General features: G+C 40.0%; 1 protein-coding gene across 1 annotated transcript in view; it reads right to left on the bottom strand.

Moving 5' to 3' along the window:
• Positions 1-20,256, bottom strand: part of DOK4 (docking protein 4) — a 589,260-nt gene that overhangs the window by 110,808 nt on the left and 458,196 nt on the right. Inside the window, exon 6 of the mRNA XM_044081500.1 lies at positions 6,130-6,268. Within this exon, the coding sequence (XP_043937435.1) occupies positions 6,130-6,268 (139 nt within the window). The remainder of the gene's footprint in view (positions 1-6,129; positions 6,269-20,256) is intronic.

The raw sequence follows: 20,256 nt of genomic DNA, 5'->3' as shown, positions 1-20,256 counted from the left end.
ATGGTTCACACAGCTTATCTAGATCTCGCCAAGGCTTTCGACACCATCCCCCACTCTGGAATTATAGATAAGCTCACTAAACTAGGTATAAATCCCTATGTCACAAGATGGGTTGCCAACTGGCTCAAATCTACTGAGTTTCGCTAATGTGAATTTTCGATATTGTGTTTTTTATTTACTCTGCTCGCTGAAATGCGATTCAATGTAATGTGATTTCGATATAAAGTCATAGACCCATATCCTATATATATATATGAGTGACAGTATGTGACATATATATATATATATATATATATATATATATATATATATATATATATATATATATATATATATACATATGTATCGCTGAAATGCGATTCAATGTAATGTGATTTCGATATAAAGTCGTAGACCCATATCCTATATATATATATATATATATATATATATATATATATATATATGTTTTCGATTTACTGTGCTCACTGAAATGCGATTCGGTGTAATGTAATTTTGATATAAAGACACAGACTCATATATATATATATATATATATATATATATATATATATATATATATGTATATATATACACACACACATATATAAATCAAGAAAGGATTGGTGAGCTACTCAAGATGAGGGTATGAGTTTGGTTCAACTCAGAAAGTTTTAGGACAACAAGGGATGTGATGCCTGCAGAAAAATGGATTGCTTTAGGGGAGAATATGAGAGCTATATATAATTAGAGAGCTGGCTTGTCAAGTGAGAAAGGGTAGAGTAGAAATGATAATATGGATGAACTGAGAGGTCAGTCTAAAGCAAAGTGAGGAAAGTTAGATGGCAAAAGGTAAAGGACTTAAGGGCATGGGCTGAAGACATATGGAGGCCCAGAATAATGTGACAGTAGGAGGGAGATACAAAAAAAAAAAAAGAAGACAAGGAGAAAGGAGTTGAAATAGTAGAACAGTGGTAGACAGTGGCCAGTGAAAAGAGGAGGCACAGACAGTGGTAGTCATGCAGGGACCAATACCACATGGAAAATTAGGGGGAAGCAGGCAGAAAGAAGCATGTTACTATATGGAGATGATGGATAGTAAATGAGACACTGCTTTGTTGAGGCCTAAGAGAAGGGTGTTGAAGGAATGATAAAAGAATCAGGTGTAACACAGTGAGTAGAAAAATGGTACAGACAGTCAGGAGGGCTGAGATGGTGGTGAAATCAGAGGGTTGAAAGTTTAGTTAAAGGTTACTTATAGGAGGAGTAGTAACACCGGGTTGTAAATAATGGAAGTGACAGGTAGTACAAGGACAGAGAAAAAAGCTGATTAGAAAATCATTCAGCGAGCAGACTGAGACACATGGCAAGGGAAGCATGAATGACCAGGTTATAGTTAAACCAGTCTTTGGTGTTGCACCTTTTTTCTTTATGTTTTTTTTTTCCCAGATACCCTGCTGACCCTCATCATCACCCTCAACTTACTGATCAGTCCACTCATTTTTCCTATCCCATGGCATTTGTTCAGTGATGGAGTGGAAATATGCTGACAGAGGCAATCATTCTTGTAGATCTTAGAGATTTCATTCTCTTACTCCTATCTCTGATGACATGACATGTGTGCCACTGACAGAAAGTGTGCAGTTCAACCCAGTAGCTTATGCTTCCATAAGTGCCTCATTTCGGGCTACAGTGTTTCTTACTCATCTTGACTCTTGCCCCTTTCACAGCTGTCAATTCTGGTTTGGGCCAAGCAACCTCCCTCACCCTAGGATGGACAAACAGGCCCTGGCCATTTACTCCCACTCACTGAATCTGGTTTCTTTTGAGCCTGGACTGCTAGTTAATGTCAGGTTATCTGTTCCATAGTCGGATTTATCTCTCTGCACTGCACTGCTAGCTTTGTCTTGGGTCTTAGACTTGATAACACAAGGGAGAAGGTGACCATGGTGGTCACAAAGGGAGGGAGACAGGCAGGCATGCATGCTGTGGTACACACAAACATGACCTTTCAGAGGAGACAGATGTGGTAGTAATAAGCAGGACATGGAGATGGCCAAGAGTTGTCAGGGAAGAGGGGCATATTTAGAATTCCTAGAAACGTTTCCTTTGCCAGCAATCAGCACACTGTGAAAGGAGCAGATGAGACAGAGGTCTAATGACTAGAGGTGGATGTGGACAAAGATGAAGAGTTGTAGCCCAGAAAGGACAGCAGTGGTCACAGCTATGTTGGAAAGGTACAGCTCAGTGATTAGTCCTTTAAACTAAAACAAGAGGGGAAAGGCAGTATCAGAGAAGCAGGAGAGGAGATCAGGTTCTCAGTAGTTAGTCAGAAAAACAGACAGACTACAGTGTAAAAATAAGCAAGAGTGACTGAAGCTAGCAGTTAGGGCAGATGACAGGCATGCAAGAAGTAGAAGGGAGTGTGCAAAGAGCAAGAGTAGGCAGAGCCCAAGAAGGTGAGCATAATGGCAGCAAAGATAATGAGGAGAGCAAGGCTGCAGGTCAAAAGGGAGTTAAAAAGGAGGGTTTCTAGAAGGTGATCAATGGCTTTTTGGGGCAAATACCAGAAAGGAAGAAGCAACTGACAGCCTTGGTGACACTGACTAAACATGGCCTGTAGATCACAGAAGAAAGGAAAAAAGCAGATCTGTTCACCGTATAATTTTTATTCTTAAAGGAAAATAACTACAGGGTGCCATGTCAGGAGGGAAGAAGGGCAGAGTGGGAACAGCTTTGGACAGATACCATGGCAGAGAAGGTGTAGGTGGAGATGGAACTACAGACTTGAGAGAGGATAAGAAAACATTACCAGATGGGCTGCTTACCAGTGCTTTCTGTTTTCTGGCCCAGTGTGCTTGTAGATCCCCTGATGGAGATCAAGAACAAATCAATAACCCAAGCAGAAATGCCTGAAGACTGGCAGATGGCAAGACTGGTACATCTGTAGAAGAAGGAACCAGAATGCATGCACTAGTAGTGTACAGGGATGAAGACCTGACTACAGCCTAGGGGACACAGGATCAATTAGTGGCTCGGACGCTTGACAGTACAATCAGATATGATGGGTGTAACAATCCCGGCAGTGAGTGTGCTTGCTCAGATGCATGATTATGGTTGATCCCTGATAGTCGCCAGGGATGCACGGTGGTGTTGTCCATATCAGGGGATGGTTCTGTTTGAGTTGCATGTGGAGGTGTGGATGAAATGCCACAGAGCCCATTTAACACCAGTCCTTGGGAGAATGGGAGGGTTCGCATAATGGTTAAGGTATTTACCTCACAGATACAAGGTATAGGGTTTGATTCTAGCCTCTGGTTATTGGCTAGGCTTCTAATAGTCTGAAGACTGATAGCCTAGTATTTTTCTATGAACACAAGGAGCGGCATTAGGACAACAGCACTCACTGCTGCATTATGATGCTGCCCAGCAACTCTTGGTCTCCACATGGTGCTGAACATGAGTCAAAGCTAGTCTGTGTGTGGTAATAGACACAGTGGATGAGAAGATGCCCTAGCAGCAGTTGATGGTTGACTATGAGTTGCCAAAAGTGTGAAAGAAATAAGATGGAAGTAGGATAAAGTGGGGAGTTACAGACTTGTTACGTTAACATCACTGATAGGAAAGTTTTGGGAGAAAATCATGAAAGAAAGGCTGGTTGTTTCCTTAGAGAACAACAATCTCTAAGACAATAATTATCATGGATACACTACGAGGGGAGATGGCAGTACAAGTGATCTACTTTAATAACAAGGTGAAGCGCATAGCTCTCAACCTTCCATCACCAAAATGAGGAACACTCACCTTCATAATGTGGAACAAATGGGCAAAATGTGGAACACATACTAATGGCTTACTAACAACTTCAACTAGGAAGGTCATAGGATGGTTAAAATATGCTGGTTTTACTTATAAAGGAGATCCTTTAATGAATTAATATGATTAATTTCAATTTACCATGGATTTCACTTAAAAAAATTCCTAACACTGAATGTGTGACAGACTCTTTCAATGTGGAACTTTGAGGAATTTCGAGGAACATGAACTTTTTAAAACCCCAAATGAGGTACATTCCTCGTAATGAGTTACATTTGAGAGGTATAGGTGAAGGAAGAATGCAGTAGGAGTTGGAGGTGTCCTTTATTTCAGGCAGTGCACTGTTTTAGTCTTACTGATTAATAACTGTTAGACAGAGGGTATTTAAGGTTTTGGATCTGGTTCTCTTCATCTGCCTCTCCCAGTAGGTGTGTCAGGTCCAGCCCAACTTGCTGATGTCATGGGGGTGTGGTTTAGGTGGGATCAGTCCTGCTCCTAAAAGTTCATATTATATGATAGCATCACATTTCCATGTAAAAAAACAAAAAAAAAACAAAAAGCATGTAAGCAAAGTCGCATTAAGCATGCATAAATATTATACGTCTCTCTTAGTCCTTATTAAAGCTTATTTTGCATCTAAATTCCTTCTCATCATTCTCCATCCAGTCCTTTGTGCTGGGAGAGTTGGTGTTCTGAAATCAGGGGAGGAGGGCATCCTTATGGTGGGTTTCTCTGAAAGTGGGTTTGGAAATCTGCATTGCTTTCAGTCGCCTTCTTCAGATTGGTCTGTTTTCTTGAAAAGTTTTTAATCAGTTCCAAACCCTTAAATATCCTATGTCTCACAGAAAGTTTGGAGCGGCACTCATTTGCCTGTAATAAAACACACTGCGGACTACAATTACAATTCTGAAATTTCCTTCTTTAACCTGTTGTACTACACGATGATTTGACTGAGATTCTACTAACCTGTTTTACATTCCCATACAGGTAAAGAAGCTAACATCCAGCAGACCATCAACACAACCAAGGATACTGAAGGTTAAGGTACACTGGAGGCATAGACCAAAAAGTTGGACATGCTCAGGTAAAAAAATTGTTTTTCCATTTCTGCTTACTCCTCGGGGAAATGAGGAGAGAGTACATTCCAGCCAATGCAGTAATCAAAACAGAACAGCACCACTAGATCTTTATTTAAATGTTCATAATAAGGAAATTGACCAGATGAGTTCACATGAATCTGTCCAGTGTCCACTTTTCTTTACTGTATTTATTTTAGGCACATAAGAAAGAAGAGATAAGAGGTAAGCTCTCTTCCCTGATGGCATACTGTTGATGGGGTGAAGCATCTAAGGGAGGAGTTGGAAAAGCTTACCAAATGGACAGAATGTAGCAGTCAGTGTTAGGCAATGTTATATGCTAAGAGCTGCATTAGGCCACAACTTTGGTCTGAATTATCAGTTCTAGAAAGTGAAATTCCTGGCAAAAGAGCTGAAAGAACTGGTAGTGGTTTCCACACTTAAACTGGACTACTGCCAGGTCCTGGCCAGGCCACACCTTTTGTACCATGTACATTAATGTTGGTCATACAAGGAAAGAGATAACAGGCGGGACGGAGTCCATAGAAAGACACTTAAGAATTTGAAGATTGGATGGAAGGGAAAAGCTATAAGTATTTTCAGAAGAGATGACAAGAGACGGTGAGACATAATGGAAGTGCATATCACCATGTCAGGGAGATGTAAAGTGGTCGCTTCTAATAGAAAGAGCAGAGGTTTAAGGAAGGGACACATGCAGCAGATCGGATGGACTAATTACTCCCTGGATTTCTAAAAGTTCAACTTCACCAACAGGGTTGTAGACCCATGGAATGACCTTCACAGAAAGAGTGATGGAGGGGAAATCCAGGCAGGGCTGCACAAGGCAAGAGATGGGTAAAAAAAGGTGAGCAAGAAGGGAAGGATTGGGGGAAGATAGAAAGTTAAATACACCTAAAGGATAGACTAGACAGGCTATCTTCTGTTGTTATGCAAATGTAATGTAGTGTAATAACACAAGTGTATGCCCTGCATTTTACATGGAACTCCTATCCATTTTATATTATCTGTCTAAAAATGCAGAAATTGTAAAGTATCTTTCCTTTGTTTCAATTGTTTTTCTGTACTGCTAGGCATGGCCAACAAAAGACAGCAGAGCAACAGCTTAACAATGTTTTACAGACTCATCATCTGTTTTACCTTTTAAGATGGAATAGTTTAAGGGCTGATGCATAAAAAGTATATTTTCCTCAATGCCTTCAAAGCATACGCACTTGGTCAGTTTCATTAGCATACTCACTCTGGCATTCTTCTCCATCTCCATTAGTACACGCCTGTGTTGCTCTGCAATGGCCAGGGTGGCAGTATGGACCTGCTGGTAAATCTGTTCGCCTTCTCGGGTCTGAAAGGTGTACAGCCCTTCTCCTCTGTCACATACCCTACAATAAAAATAAATAAACAAACAAACAAAGTAACTGTACCAGCTTTTTAGTGATGTGGCTACCCTTCATAATGATCACAGCAAAATGTACTTGTCTTACACGTCACACAAGTTTTATAGTCAAGACTCTGAAGGTTTATATTATGTGTTAAGGATTTTATCTATCATTTTATATTAAAACCAAAAAGGAATAATGCTTGAACTGGATGCAAGTAAGTTATGTGATGGAGATGTGATGGAGTTATGTGATGGAGATGTGTAACATCTTATATGAAATATGCTGATGTGAGCCATAGTGATAAAATGCTTTGTCAACAAGTGTTTAAGGAACAGTTTATTGATGTTTCCTGCAACATCAGTAAGGCACCTGTCAGTGTCAGCTGTGCCTGACTTCCACAATTGGGGGAAGTGACTGCCAGCTGTGCCTGACATCCACTAGGGGAGGGGCATTGAATGCCAGCTGTGCCTGACTTCCACTAGGGGAGGGGATGGGCTCTAAATTCCATATATACCTGACTTACACAAGGGTAGGGGCACTGATTGCCAGCTGTGCCTATCTTCCACTAGGAAGGGGCACTAACTGCCAGCTGTGCTTGACTTACACTAGGGGAGGAGTACTGAGTACCAGCTCTACCTGACTTACACTATGGGAGGGGCACTGGGTGCTGACTGTACCTAATTTATATTTGAAAGTGACACTGACTGCCAGCTGTGCCTGAATTACACTAATGAAGTTGCAGTGAGGACCAGCTGTGCCTGACTTACATTAGAGGAACACTGAGTGTCAACTATGGATGACATAAATTAGGGGGAGGGGCACTGACTGCCAGCTGTGTTTAACTTAAACTAGGATAGGGGCACTGAATGTCAGCTGTGCTTGACACTGCTGCTTGTGACCTCATCAGTATTGCAATTTGATCAGCATGCCAAAATGGAGAGGGCATAAACTGTGTACATTTTAGACTGCATAGTGAAATTGTTAACATTATGTAGAGACTTTCTGCAGTATTAACAACACCCAGATTGCAAGAGGTGGGTCTGCTATATACCTTCTTGACCAGTTGATGATCACCTGACCAACCAGGATGTCCTGCCACCTCATTAGACCACATTGCAGAATTCAATAGTGGCTAGCTTAAGCCTGCACCTCAGTGTGTGGGCTTTGCCCCCATACTCACAACTTCTACATGTACAGCCTCTGAGGATATACCAACTGTGATGAAAAGGAAAGACATACATTCCTTTTTTCTTTTCCTTCAAGCTTCTGTCATGTTAGATGTAGTATATTTAGAAAATGTGGAGTGTGAGAGCATAACCCCCTCATTAAGAGGTGCAGGGAATGCAGCCCTCTCCTAAAATATCTGATTTAGAACTATATCTTATTAATGGTATAATTGAGGTTTACTAGGTGCTCACAAGCGCATCTGTAGTAGATTAGGTGAGATGTAGTTTGCTTCTCAGAATTGAAACAGATCCCAAAATATGAGAATGCTAAGTAATGTCAGTGGCTCCTTAGCTGTATTAGTACATGCACTAGCAGTTTGACGGCTCATCTGCTATAATGCACACTACATGCTGCAGTAACTGCATGCTGACTGCTCTGCAGTGATGCACCCTGCAGGCAACAGAAGCAATATGGTGCATTAATGTTCACTGCAGGCAACACACACAATTTCCAACCTCTTAGTGCAAGAAATCTGGACAAAGCCCGACAAAATGTGTGTGTGTGTGTGTGTGTGTGTGTGTGTGTGTGTGTGTGTGTGTGTGTGTGTGTGTGTGTGTAGGGGGGGGGGGGCAATGGCCTAAAAATAGGGACATATTTTAAATATTGGTCTTGTAATCGTATACAGTTTCTAGAGTAACAGGGTTTAACATACATTTTCTGATGGATTTGAAGTCTGAAATGCAAATGTATGTCATTATTTAGTGAAATCAATCCTCTGATCATCCCAGTAATTTCCCAGCAAACCACAAATTTTATGAGGAACAGATCAAAAACATGAGACAAAAATCTGGACATTCTGCGAAAATCTGGACAGTTGAGAGGTATGAGTCTGGAGGCTTCTCTGCAGTAATGTACCCTGCAGGCAGCAGAGGCAATATGGAGACTTTTTTTTTTTGCATTAATGTATACTGCAGGCAGCCCACACACAGTATTGAGGGTGCTCTACAGAAATATACCCTGGGGACAACATAGGCAGTATGGTAGCTTTTTTGAATTAACGTTCACCGCAGGTAGCACACACTGTATTGAGGCTGCTCTACTGTGATACATCATGTAGGATGCACAGGCAGCATGGTGGTTCCTGTGCAGTAATGATTCATGCAAACTTCACGGGTAGAATGGTGGCTCCTCTGAAGTAATGTACCCTCCAGTGAGCAGAAGACATGTGGTAATGCAATCTGCAGGCTGCCTAGGCAGTATGCTGGATTCACTGCAGTATTGTACCTTGCAGAGTATTCAGGCAGTATAGGGGTTCCTCTGTAGGAACATATCTTTCAGGCTGCACACACACAGTATGAAAGATTGGTGGCTCCTCTGTAGTAATGCATGCTGTGAGGTGCACAGGTGATAAGGCAATTTCTTTAGAGTAATGCATCCTGCAAGTTGTACAGGCATAATGGTGCCCCCTGTGCTGAAGTGAATTTTTTAGTCTGCACAAGCAGCATAGTGACTCACTTCACTGAAAGTTGTGTCCTCTGCTGGATGTCCCAGCAGCACAGTAAATTCTCAGCAGTATTGAGCTCCTGTAGTCTGCTTCCTGTGTGACCCTGTGCAGGTCACTTAACCAGTCAGTGCTGCTGGATCATGACTGAAAAAGGACACATATCTTATGAGCTTACAGAATCAACAAATAAATTGAAGAAAAAGTTCTGCCGCTGAGTGATTTCCTTAAATTACAAGTCTTTCAACATGTACTATGTCATTATGGGCATCAAAAAACATTTTAAGTTGACATTGTGATGTTTTCCATTAATGAGGCGTTAATCAGTGCATGGTGATTACAGACTTAATTTTAACAAATCCCCTTGTAACACTGAACATGCACCTGTATGTGAAGCAAAAAAATAAAAGAAAATAAATTAATTTTTCATTTTATATACCCTAAAATAATGGCATCCTACAGTGAAAAACAGTCCTCTAAAGTGTGAAAATATTTGCATGTCTGCAGTAATTTATACCCATTCTATCTCCATTGAAATGCGTGACTAATACATACTCGAGTAGACCTGAGGCAGTGCATATGCATAAGGTAAGGAAGCTCAGTCAAGTACAAAATACAAACGTGGCTAAGCAAAGTGAAAGTACATAAAGCTGCTACAAACAAGGCACAATGACAGAGTAGCCTGTAAGACAGCTGTGTCTGTTCACAGAAATTGTAAAATGAAGAAAGGCTTGACACACTGACTTTGAAGTACATGGAAAAAAGATTATGTAGAAGAAAAGTAGTAGTAGCTGTGTGATGGACATAATATTATACTTTGTAGTGGGACTAGCCATTTGACAGTGCAGAGAAATGCTGAATGATGGTGTTCCTCTGTTCCATTGGTGGTTTTGTACTAAACAGAGTTTTACATTTTTAAGGGACAAAGTGATCAGTAATTGACACAGGGTGAACAAGAACACTATGTCCCAGATCTCTGATATATGCCAAGGACATTTGATAACCCAATTCTGGCAGGAAAAACTTGTCAAGAGCTCTCTGCATTCTGTCAGCCTGTATACTCCGGAAGAGTGCATCTTGCCATTTTAAGTTATAAATACTAACCGTTTTCACATGCTACAGCACATGGACAAGAACAAAGTCTGCCCTGATACTCCCAGGACATGACACAGAGTAACATATACATCATTAATGTTTGCTACCATCTATTGTGCACATGTTGACATCAAGTCTTCAAGTGGTCCCCAAGGGTACTCATAGGATTCAAAGGAATTTCAAGGCTATTTTAGTCCGATCACAATGTACACCTTACCAATACTCATTCCCAGGCTTTACATCCTTCTTAAAGGATGGCCAGTTACAGTTATCCCCGGGGTAAGTTTGGAAGTACCCATACAAGTCATCCAGATTTTGTTTGAAGGAAGATATTGAATCACATTGTTTAACCTGCAGAGGAAATTTATTCCAGAGGAGGGGAGGCACCGTGTGATGAGTCTGTCACTCTGTTGTGCCTTGTTTATTTGCTGATGAAGGTTCAAGATTTTGGTTCTAATGTTAACTGAGATTACTAGATATAGGAGGTCAAGGACCACCAAATCTCCACTGGCATGGCAAGTAAGGCATGGATCAACCTTTAGGATTCTGTATGACACAGACTAAAGGGCAGGGCTTCCAACTTCTCTTGGTAACTAATGTTCTTGAGACAAGAGATTTTTTTTTTTTTAGTTATGAACCTCTGGGATTTTTCAAATTTGTTGTTATGTTGAGTGAGGCACATACCAAAGGTAGTTCTGTACTCTATAGTTGGTCTGATCAATGCTGAATATAGGTGAATTATACTGTCTTTGGATCTAGATGAAATTCATTTAGCTATTAGTTGTGCTAAGGAGAAACACTTGATCAAATGGAGAGGGAGCTATCACCCCATATAATCAAATCTCTGACTACCTTTTCAATTTGTAAGGGAGTTTTATCTATACTGCATGTTGTGTGTAATGGCTGTTTTCCAACAGAAACAATGCTGCACTTTTTAGCCCATTATCCATATAAAATGTATTAAGCAGGCTTTGCTCTTTTGGAGGGGTACAGATATCTGAGGGGGGTTATACAATTACTCACAGTTTGCAGTCTGCAAATTTGGTTAACCAGAGGTCTTGGCTATCGTTTTTGAGATCACAGAAGTAGTGGCCAAACAGGGCAGGACACAGTACAGCGCCCCTGGAGGGCTCTACTGGTTAACTTATCTCTATTTGAAGAAGCACCTGCCACACAAACTATGTGAGTTCTGCTTTTCAGCCAACTGGCTATCCATATTAACACATAGGGAGCTATCTTTAAGGCTGACAGTTCCCTTACAATTCTGGCATAAGGTATGGAATTTAATGCTTTGGTAAGATCAAGATAAACTGTATGAACAGCATGCCCACTGTCAGTGACTTGTGTGACCCTCTCAAAGAAAATAAAAGATTTAACAGACATGATCTCCTCTTGATGAAACCAACTTGGTTTGGGGTCTAGCCTAATGAGACTCCTGATATCACGATTAATAAGATAGGTTGTGATATACTCCATAGCTTTACAGATCAGACTTATAAGGCTGTTTGGTCTATAATTGCCATGGTCAGTGATAGGGTTACCCTTGTAGAGCTTCATCACCACAGCATCTACCAGTATTCCTGAACATAGTCTACGGCTAAGTTTAGGTTAAACAATTTAAGAAGATGTTCGGCAAAAGACTATTTGATGCTTTTTATTAAGCATCCAGGTAAGCCATGGAGGTAGTGTTTTTAGTATTTAATCAGGACCTATGCATGTAGTGTTTTTGGTGTTTCATCAGGACTCATAGAGTTAGTGTTTTGGTGTTTCATCAAGACCCATGGAGGTAATGTTTTTGATGTTTCATGACCCGTGGAGGTAGTGTTTTTGGTGTTTCATCAGGACCCATGGAAGTAGAGTTTTTTGGTGTTTCATCAGGACCCATGGAAGTAATGTTTTTGGTGCTTTGTCAGGACTCATGGAGGTAGTGTTTTCTGGTGTTTCATCAGGACCCATGGAGGTAGTGTTTTTTGCTGTTTTATCAGAACCCATGAAGGTAGTGTTTTTGGTGTTTCATTAGGACCTATGGAGATAGTGTTTTTTGGTGTTTCATCAGGACCCATTTGGAGGCAGTGTTTTTGGTGCTTCGTCAGGACCCATGGAGATAGTGTTTTTTTGGTGTTTCATCAGGACCCTTGGAGGTGGTGTTTCTGATGTTTCATCACGACCCATGGAGGTAGTATTTTTGTTTTTTCATCAAGACTCACAGAGGTAGTGTTTTTGGTGTTTCGTCAGCACCCATGGAGGTAATATTTTTGGTGTTTTGTCAGGACCCATGGAGGCAGTGTTTTCTGGTGTTTCATCAGGACCCATGCAGACAGTGTTTTTGGTGTTTCATAACTCCTTAAGAGCATATTCCTTAGTGATGATAGGGGTTGTATGGGATTCTGAATGAGTCATGGTTGAAAAGGAGTTTCAGGGGTGAAGTTTGCAGTGAACTTATTTGCTAAGTATAAAATACCACTAGCGACAGGTTATAGCCTCTTATAAAAGGACTAGGAATTTAAAGGATATGGTAGTACATAACTATTTTGAGTTACCCAATGTTAATTTAAATAGAGAAGTGGATTTTGTTGTTGGTACGGTTTCTTGCAAAAAATGTTCTATATGCACACATATTGTTAGCTCCTTCATCAAAATTAATCTATGTCCTTTTACTGTTAAAAGAAATTTTGATTGCAACACTGTAGGTGTTATTTATGCTCTAAAATGTGGATGCAACAAGTTTTATATTGGAGAAACTAGTAGAAGTTTCAAAGTGTGCTTTCAAGAACATGTGAGGGACATTAGAAATGTGAAAGTGGAGAGCCCTTTGGGCAATCACTTTTCTGAATTTCACAATTCTAACCCTGAAGGAATCTCAGGTTGTCTCTTGGAAAAGGTGGAAATATTGATGGGTGAAAATGTAAGTTTAAAGGATAAACTTCTGAGGAAAGAAACTATGTATATTCTTAAGTTTAATACCTTAGAACCCATAGGGTTAAACAAAGAATGCAACTGGAAATATGTAATTTAACTATTTAATTATTTAATTGATTAACTTATTAGCAGTGGGATGGATTATTATGTTTTTTTGTATTTAAACCCGTGTTTTAGTAATGTTTTTACTCTGTGAAGGCCTGGGAGCCGAAGCGCTAAGTGCAATAAATATATTTCCTACCGGCGTTGCTCTGTGATTGTGGCTGTTGTCTCTAGTGGTATTTTTTGTCTTTTTTATTTTGGTGGTATTTGTGTTATTTGCTGAGTATGTCTGCAATTTCATTGGGGTCGAAGTGTGGGGCCAGGTATTAAGGAAAAGTTCAGAGCAGTGTGTTATTTCCTAGTTTTATAAAAAAAAATAAAAGCTAAAGAAGGACTTGTAGTTATTCATTGCTTCAGAAGTTCATTCCTTTTCATGTGCTGCTTTACTGGTCCTCATTCTGAAGAATTCTAGCCTTACAGTACAGTATACAGAATTTTTTTTCTCTAGTGTCAGTTGACCACTGGGAGTGGAAGTAGTTTTTATGTTTCCCATTACTTCTGGTCTAGTTGAGACTGATAAATCTATTTATTTGTTTATACGGGCATAAAACTCTTTAGTGAAATTAATTGCTGAACTGGGGTCAATTGTGGTGATGTTTTGGGTAAATTTAGAGATATCATCATATAACTGTGTACAGTTAACCCTTCTGAAGTCATTAAATATATTAGGACTCGGCAATGTAGACCTCTGTTTCATCTCTCACTATTGGAAGAAGATGAGGTTAGAGAAAAACAAAACACCCAACTATAGTTGTTGTTGTTGTCTAGAGTTCTAATTTTCTCAGCCTCCATTCACCTACTATATAACATCGAACAAGTCGCTTAACCATGTTGTGCAATACCATTTACCAGACTCCAAAATATTCCTGATTCCAAATAATTGCTCCCAATTATGCTAATCTTTTTATGGGGTATGTAGAACAACTGGTATTTTTATTGCAACAGTTATTTTTCACCTGCAGTTGTGTTTTACAAATATTACATAGACAACCTGCTTTTATTCTGAAAAGACCTGTACAACATTTTGTTTAATATATATATATATATATATATATATATATATATATATATATATATATATATATATATATATATATATACACACACACATATTTATATATATATATATATATATATATATATATATATATATATATATATATATATATATAGGGTCTATATTAGAGCACCAAACATTTGAAATGTTGAGTGTTCTAATATCGACCCGGTTTCAGCTGAAAATATCGAAGTAACAGGAAACCAAATTCTTTCCTAGGGAAAGAATTCGGTTGTCCGTTTCTGTTGCTTCAGTATTTTCAGCGCTCTGGTGGAAAGTTACAGGTCGGGTTCAGGTAAGTGTGCAATTGTGTGGATTTGTGGGTTAGGGAGGGTTAGGAGAGTTAGGGTTAGAGCGCGGGTGAGGTGACTGTGCCATAGTGACGGATCTTAGAGTTAAGTTTTGGGTTAAGGTAAGTGGATAGTTAGTGGTGTGTATAGTTTAGTGTAGGGTTAGGTGTAAGAGTTTAGGTGTATGTGTGTGGATTGCTGTTTGCTTGGTGTGCTTGTGTTGTGTGTATGTGTTTTGGAACAGTGAATTTTTTCCATAGGAAAAAATTTGCTGTTCCGAATGTTCAATGTTTTTTTTTCGATTGCGAGGGTTCGATATTAGAACACTCGACATTTTGAATGTTCGGTGTTCTAATATAGACCCTATATATATATATATATATATATATATATATATACACATTGAACATAATACTCTAGAATGGTTAGACTACAGATTTTGGAGCATCTGGGGAATTTTAAAACTGCTGCATCAATTAGTTCTGCTGTTAACTATTTTTTCTATGAACATAACAGTGATTTTGAACAACTGAGAATTTTTGTATAAATACAGAAATAAATATTTCTTTTTGAATAAGGAAAGTTTACTTTTTCTTTTAATATTATATGTCCTAATGGAATGAATAATGAAATGAATTTCAAATATTGATTTTTTATTATGAAATAGAATTATGCATTTACTGACACCACCCCATTCTGTTGGTGGGTAGTGACTTAGTATCATTATAAGTTCAATGTCTGTAGCTACAAATTTAACCAAGAAGGCAATATGCAGAGGTGCTAGTTCTTTTTAATTTTCTGAATTTATACTTCCTTAACCAGACAGTGCTGACAGGTCACTCTTGAAAGGAACACTTTTGTCCAGTGGGCTTGCCTAGTTAACAAATTAAAAAAAAATGGTGTCCCTCACTGGTTGTTGTTTTCACTGTGGTAGCAGTCATTATGAAAGGGGTGCAGAAGAGATGATTGGCTATCAGTGGGAAGCTAGCAGTCAGCACAGATATGACGAAGAAAAAAATATTAAAATATCCTGACGCTTTTGTAACAAGGAAGGATATTCTTCCAAAAAGGTATTGTCAGCCCGCCAACTCCCTTAGATATTCTTATACCATTCAGCTTTAGAACCATCAACAGTGTCCACGTTCAGCATCTGAGAAAGCTTCCTAAATAAATTAGCCAGAGCTCAATGGTCCAAATACCAGGCTCTTTACAGATTCTAGCCACAAACATTACATGTTTACCCTGTAAATGAGGTACTGGATAATCTCAACACTCTAGAAATGAGTGTTGAGGAATCTAATTCCTAAGCCAGGTGACCCAATAAATTCTTAAAAGTTGCAAACAATGGTTTAATCAGACATACATCATAGGTTCATTGGTTCATAGGTTCATACTAGGCTATCTGCCCTAGGGCATTTATAAGTCTAGCCAGAGTGTGTTTGGCTTTCGCCACCCATTTTAAATTAATTTTGCTATGCCCTTTTTCGAGGTTAGTATACTGTGCCTCTGTCTAACAGTGACACAGAAGTGATACCCGGGGTAAACCTACGATCCCCCATCCACTCATCAAGATTCCTCTTGAAGAGAGTCAATGAGGGACTCTGCCTAACCTGGACTGGGATTTTATTCCAGAGTGAAGGGAGCCTCTTGGTTATGAATCTGTCCCTCCAGCATGTCCTATTTATTTCAGTGCTGAGGTTCAAGTCTCTCGAGCACGTAGCTCGATGGGATTTGGATTTTCTGAGGTGGAACATGTCCATTAATTCTGGGTTGGACATGGCTTTATACGTCAGGCACAGATCGCCTCTGAGCAGGCGGTATGCCACTGAGTAGAGCTGGAGTTTTTTTAACCGGGCAGCATATGACATCTGTTTGAGCCCTTTGATCCTCTTGGTGAGGTACTTTTGGGGTCTTTCCAGTTGCTGCAGGTGTCTGGTAAGGTACATTCCAAAAGGGGCATTGTACTCAATTATGGGCCTGATGAGGGATGAGTAAAGAGGCACGATGACCTCCCCTGATCTAGATGTGAATCCCTTCATGATTAGGTGGGCTATATAAAATGTTTTTCTAACCACTTTGGCCACGTGGTTGTCAAATGAGAGATTGCTATCAACTTGGGTCCCCAGGTCCCTAATTACTTCTTCTGTACTTAATGGATTACCACCTATGTGGTAATTTGTGGGCACTTTGTTTTTGCCAAAGGGGATGACTATACACTTTTTGGCGTTTAGCTTGAGGCCATGGCTCTGGCACCAGTTGTCTGTTTCTATGAGGCCCTTTTGGAGGATGCTTGTGTCGGCTGGAGAGTCGATTATAGTGCCCAGTTTGCAGTCATCTGCGAACTTGGTCAGCCACAGTCCTTCCGTGTTGGCCTGTACCTCCGAGAAATATATACCGAACAGGAGAGGTCCCAGGACTGAGCCTTGTGGGATGCCACTTGTAACTGGTTTGGAGTCTGACATGGCTCCAGCAATTCTAACCATGTGGGTTCTGTCCTTGAGCCAGTTTGCAACCCATCTAATAATATAGGGGTTTATATTTAAGCTGGTGAGCTTATCTATAATGCCCGAGTGAGGTATTGTATCGAAGGCTTTTGCGAGGTCCAGGTAGGCTGTGTGGACCACCTTCCCTCCAATGGCCTTGGTGACTGTTTCAAAGAAATCGACCAGGTTTAAGAGGCAGGATCTGCCCTTAACAAAGCCGAACTGGGTAGGATCCAGTGTCTGTAGGTCCCCAATATCTTTTTTTATGAGGTCCATGATGATCCTTTCCATAGCTTTGCAGACCAAGCTAGTCAGGCTTATGGGGTGATAGTTTCCAGGATCCAATGAGGCACCACCTTTGTGGAGAGGGACCACTGTTGCTGTACGCCACTCTTTGGGTACATATCCTGTGGTAAGGCTGAGACTGAACAGTAGTTTTATGTTTGGGTTTAGCTTTTCTTGGAGTTCATGTAGGACGCAGCCTGGGACACCGTCTGGTCCCATTGATGCTGTGTTTTTTTGCTTTGGAGAGGACGGCTCTTACCTGAGCATCTGAGATGTCAGGGGGGCAGCACTCTGCTGAGATAGATATTTGCCCTTTTGGTGGGGAGGGGGGAGAAGTTTGCGCTGAACCTGTCAGCTAGGATGTTGGCAATGTCTGTGGGTTCGGTGTATTTTTTGTCATTTTGGACTAATTCTGCGCATATCTGGGAATTACCACCCAGGTTCCTAACATAACTAAAGAAAGCCTTGTGATTATCCTTAGTGTCCTGTGCAATTTTTCTCTCGAAGCTGGCCTTAGACGATTTTATGAGTGCCTGTAGTTTTTTTGCTAACACTGATCAGAGATGCCTTCTCTTTTTGGGATTTTGCTCTATCATGTAGTAGCTTCCTCCTTCTATTGTATAGTTTGTTTATGGCTGGGGTCCACCAGACAGGACGTCTGCCTTTGGAGGATTGGGTCTTGGTTTTATTTGGGATTGCATGATCCATGCATTTCTGAAGGTGTTCATAGAATGCGTTTATAAAGGATTCTGCGGTCTGGGCCGTATTTTCTTGTATATTTGTCTTAGGTTATAGTTATCCATTTTGTTAAATAGCAAATTTGTTTCTAAATACATGGATGGCTATATTTTTTCTCTTTTTTGGCTCACTGTTGTCATTCCATGGCTTTCAGTATTGAAAGATATAGTATCCAGAGCCATGCACTGTCTGGGGTGATGAAGAAGGCATTAATACATTTGTAAACGTGGGGAGGGGGAGAGGGAGGGGGGGTCTGTATTCTGTAAGCTAGTTTGCAGTTACAAAAAGGACTGCCTACTCCCCCTGTTACAGACTAGCATATTTTAAAGACTCCCACTAGGCTTGGTCCATATACAAGTTCTTCAACATCTTATCAAACACAAGCTCAATGTGTAGGCCTAGTATGATTTAGGAAGGGGTACAGAGCCACCACTGCCCTTATATACCCGACTGTGTTTTACACACTGTGGAAGAGTGTATTTGTACAGGGACTGATTTTTGTGCATATGTTAAAGACTGTTTGCTTTGTGTATTCTCTGTTCTCATCTTGACATGTTCCACTTTTGTAGTACTGAATAATATACTGAGATGAACAAAACGTTATCATTATGGCAGTGAATACTACATCCATTCAAATACAGCTTTTCCTTATCCAGTCAGTGTTAGCTGCCTTCAGTTATGAAGTCAACCATTATCTCCATTTTAGACTACTGGACCTGCTTCTAATGTTCAAGTTTTCTGGTATACTGATTGTAAATCAGAGTGTGTGATGTACCTTTAAGAAGCATTCCAGTCAGTGGGCACGTGCGTATAAGTACTGAGCACGTGCAAGTAAGAGTGCCATTTTGAGTGAGCAGCCACAGTGAGAGCATATATGCATGTAGTTAGTCAATTAGTTAGATAGTTAAAGTTCAATGTTCCTGCCATCCATCCTGATGTGTTTGTATACAATAAACTACTTAAATGAACACCCGAGCCTCTTCTTCTTCTTAATGCACACAAGACGAGTGACATGGTGTCAGAATGGGATCCAGAGTCACACCCAGGAGGCAACTGGTTAGAAGTGGAGGAATATATAGGAGTGGATCATCCCAACTGCTCAAACGACTTGCAAGCAGGTCAGAAGCAAATTCCCAGTACAAAAACTCACTTAAATGATTTCTTTCACTACAAATATAGAGTGAACCCTCAGAACACTCAAAATGAATTTCTTATTAAATGAAATGTCCAATACTGTAACATATTGATAAAGATATTTGAGATAATTATGAAAATGTTTGAAACAATATCCAAATTGCATAAAATGTACAAAAAAGGGAAAGCAGCTATATTTTTAATATGTACTACTTTTTCATATTAACTAAATCTATTCAAAGTATCCAAAGTATGTAAAGTGCTTGCAGGTGTGTGCAGTATTACAGTGCCATTATTTTGCAAAGTACATCCATTTCAAAGAATATTTTGCAACGTACAGTCTTCCAAAGAGTTTATTGTGCATTTGAATGTTGTTACAAGTACCTGGTGTGTGTGCATGTCTGTACATAATTACAAGGACCAAGATTGCATTTTGTTTTACTATAATCTGTGGACATTGCAGAAGGATTTTTGCAGACCCCCCACCGCTTGCATTTTACAACAATATTGTAGAAAATTGGAGAGTGTTTGATCAGGAATACAATATTTTCATACAGGCTGCTTTTTCTGACAAAGATGCATGTACAAAAGCATTTATTCTACTTAATCTAGTTGGTTTAGAAGCCATTGAGGGAGACCGTTCATTTTTGTATGCACCTGCTGTGTTTGCAGGGGAGGGGGAAGACTGCCATATTGTGGTACCGGCTGAAACACTGGAAGACCCCCAAGTGCTTAAAACATAAATTTAGAGAAATGTGTAACCCCCAAATGAATGTTACAAAGAAAAGCATTTATTTTACACAAGGGATCAAAGGCCTGGTGAAACTTTTGCAGCATATATAACTGACTTCAGAAATAAGGGTAAAACATGCAGATTTGGTGATTTGATTGATCAGTTAATAAAAGACAGGCTTGTGTGTATGAATCATGACACAGTGAGAAAAATTTTGCTTTGAGACAGTGATTTGAAATTAAAAAAGGCCATTGAGATTTGTCAGGTATACGAGCTTACAGAAAGGCACACAAGTATGCTTACAAATGAGAAAGCAAGCCTTCCAGTACCTTCCACAGCTCATGTAGACAGTATGCAGCAAGAGGTTAAAAGATAAAAGCAAAAGGGTGTGGCTCCTATGAAACCCAGAGCTACTTCTGTAAGGCCTAAGGTGCAAGCAGCAAAGCACACGGGTGACTCAGCAAAACCAATAGCAAACCTCATG

The sequence above is a fragment of the Protopterus annectens genome, chromosome 8.part0 (assembly GCF_019279795.1).
Source record: "Protopterus annectens isolate FY-2018-M chromosome 8.part0, PAN1.0, whole genome shotgun sequence".
Taxonomy (NCBI): Eukaryota; Metazoa; Chordata; order Ceratodontiformes; family Protopteridae; genus Protopterus; species Protopterus annectens.
Note: the sequence above shows the minus strand (reverse complement) of the source record. Positions and strands in the feature narration are given on the sequence as shown.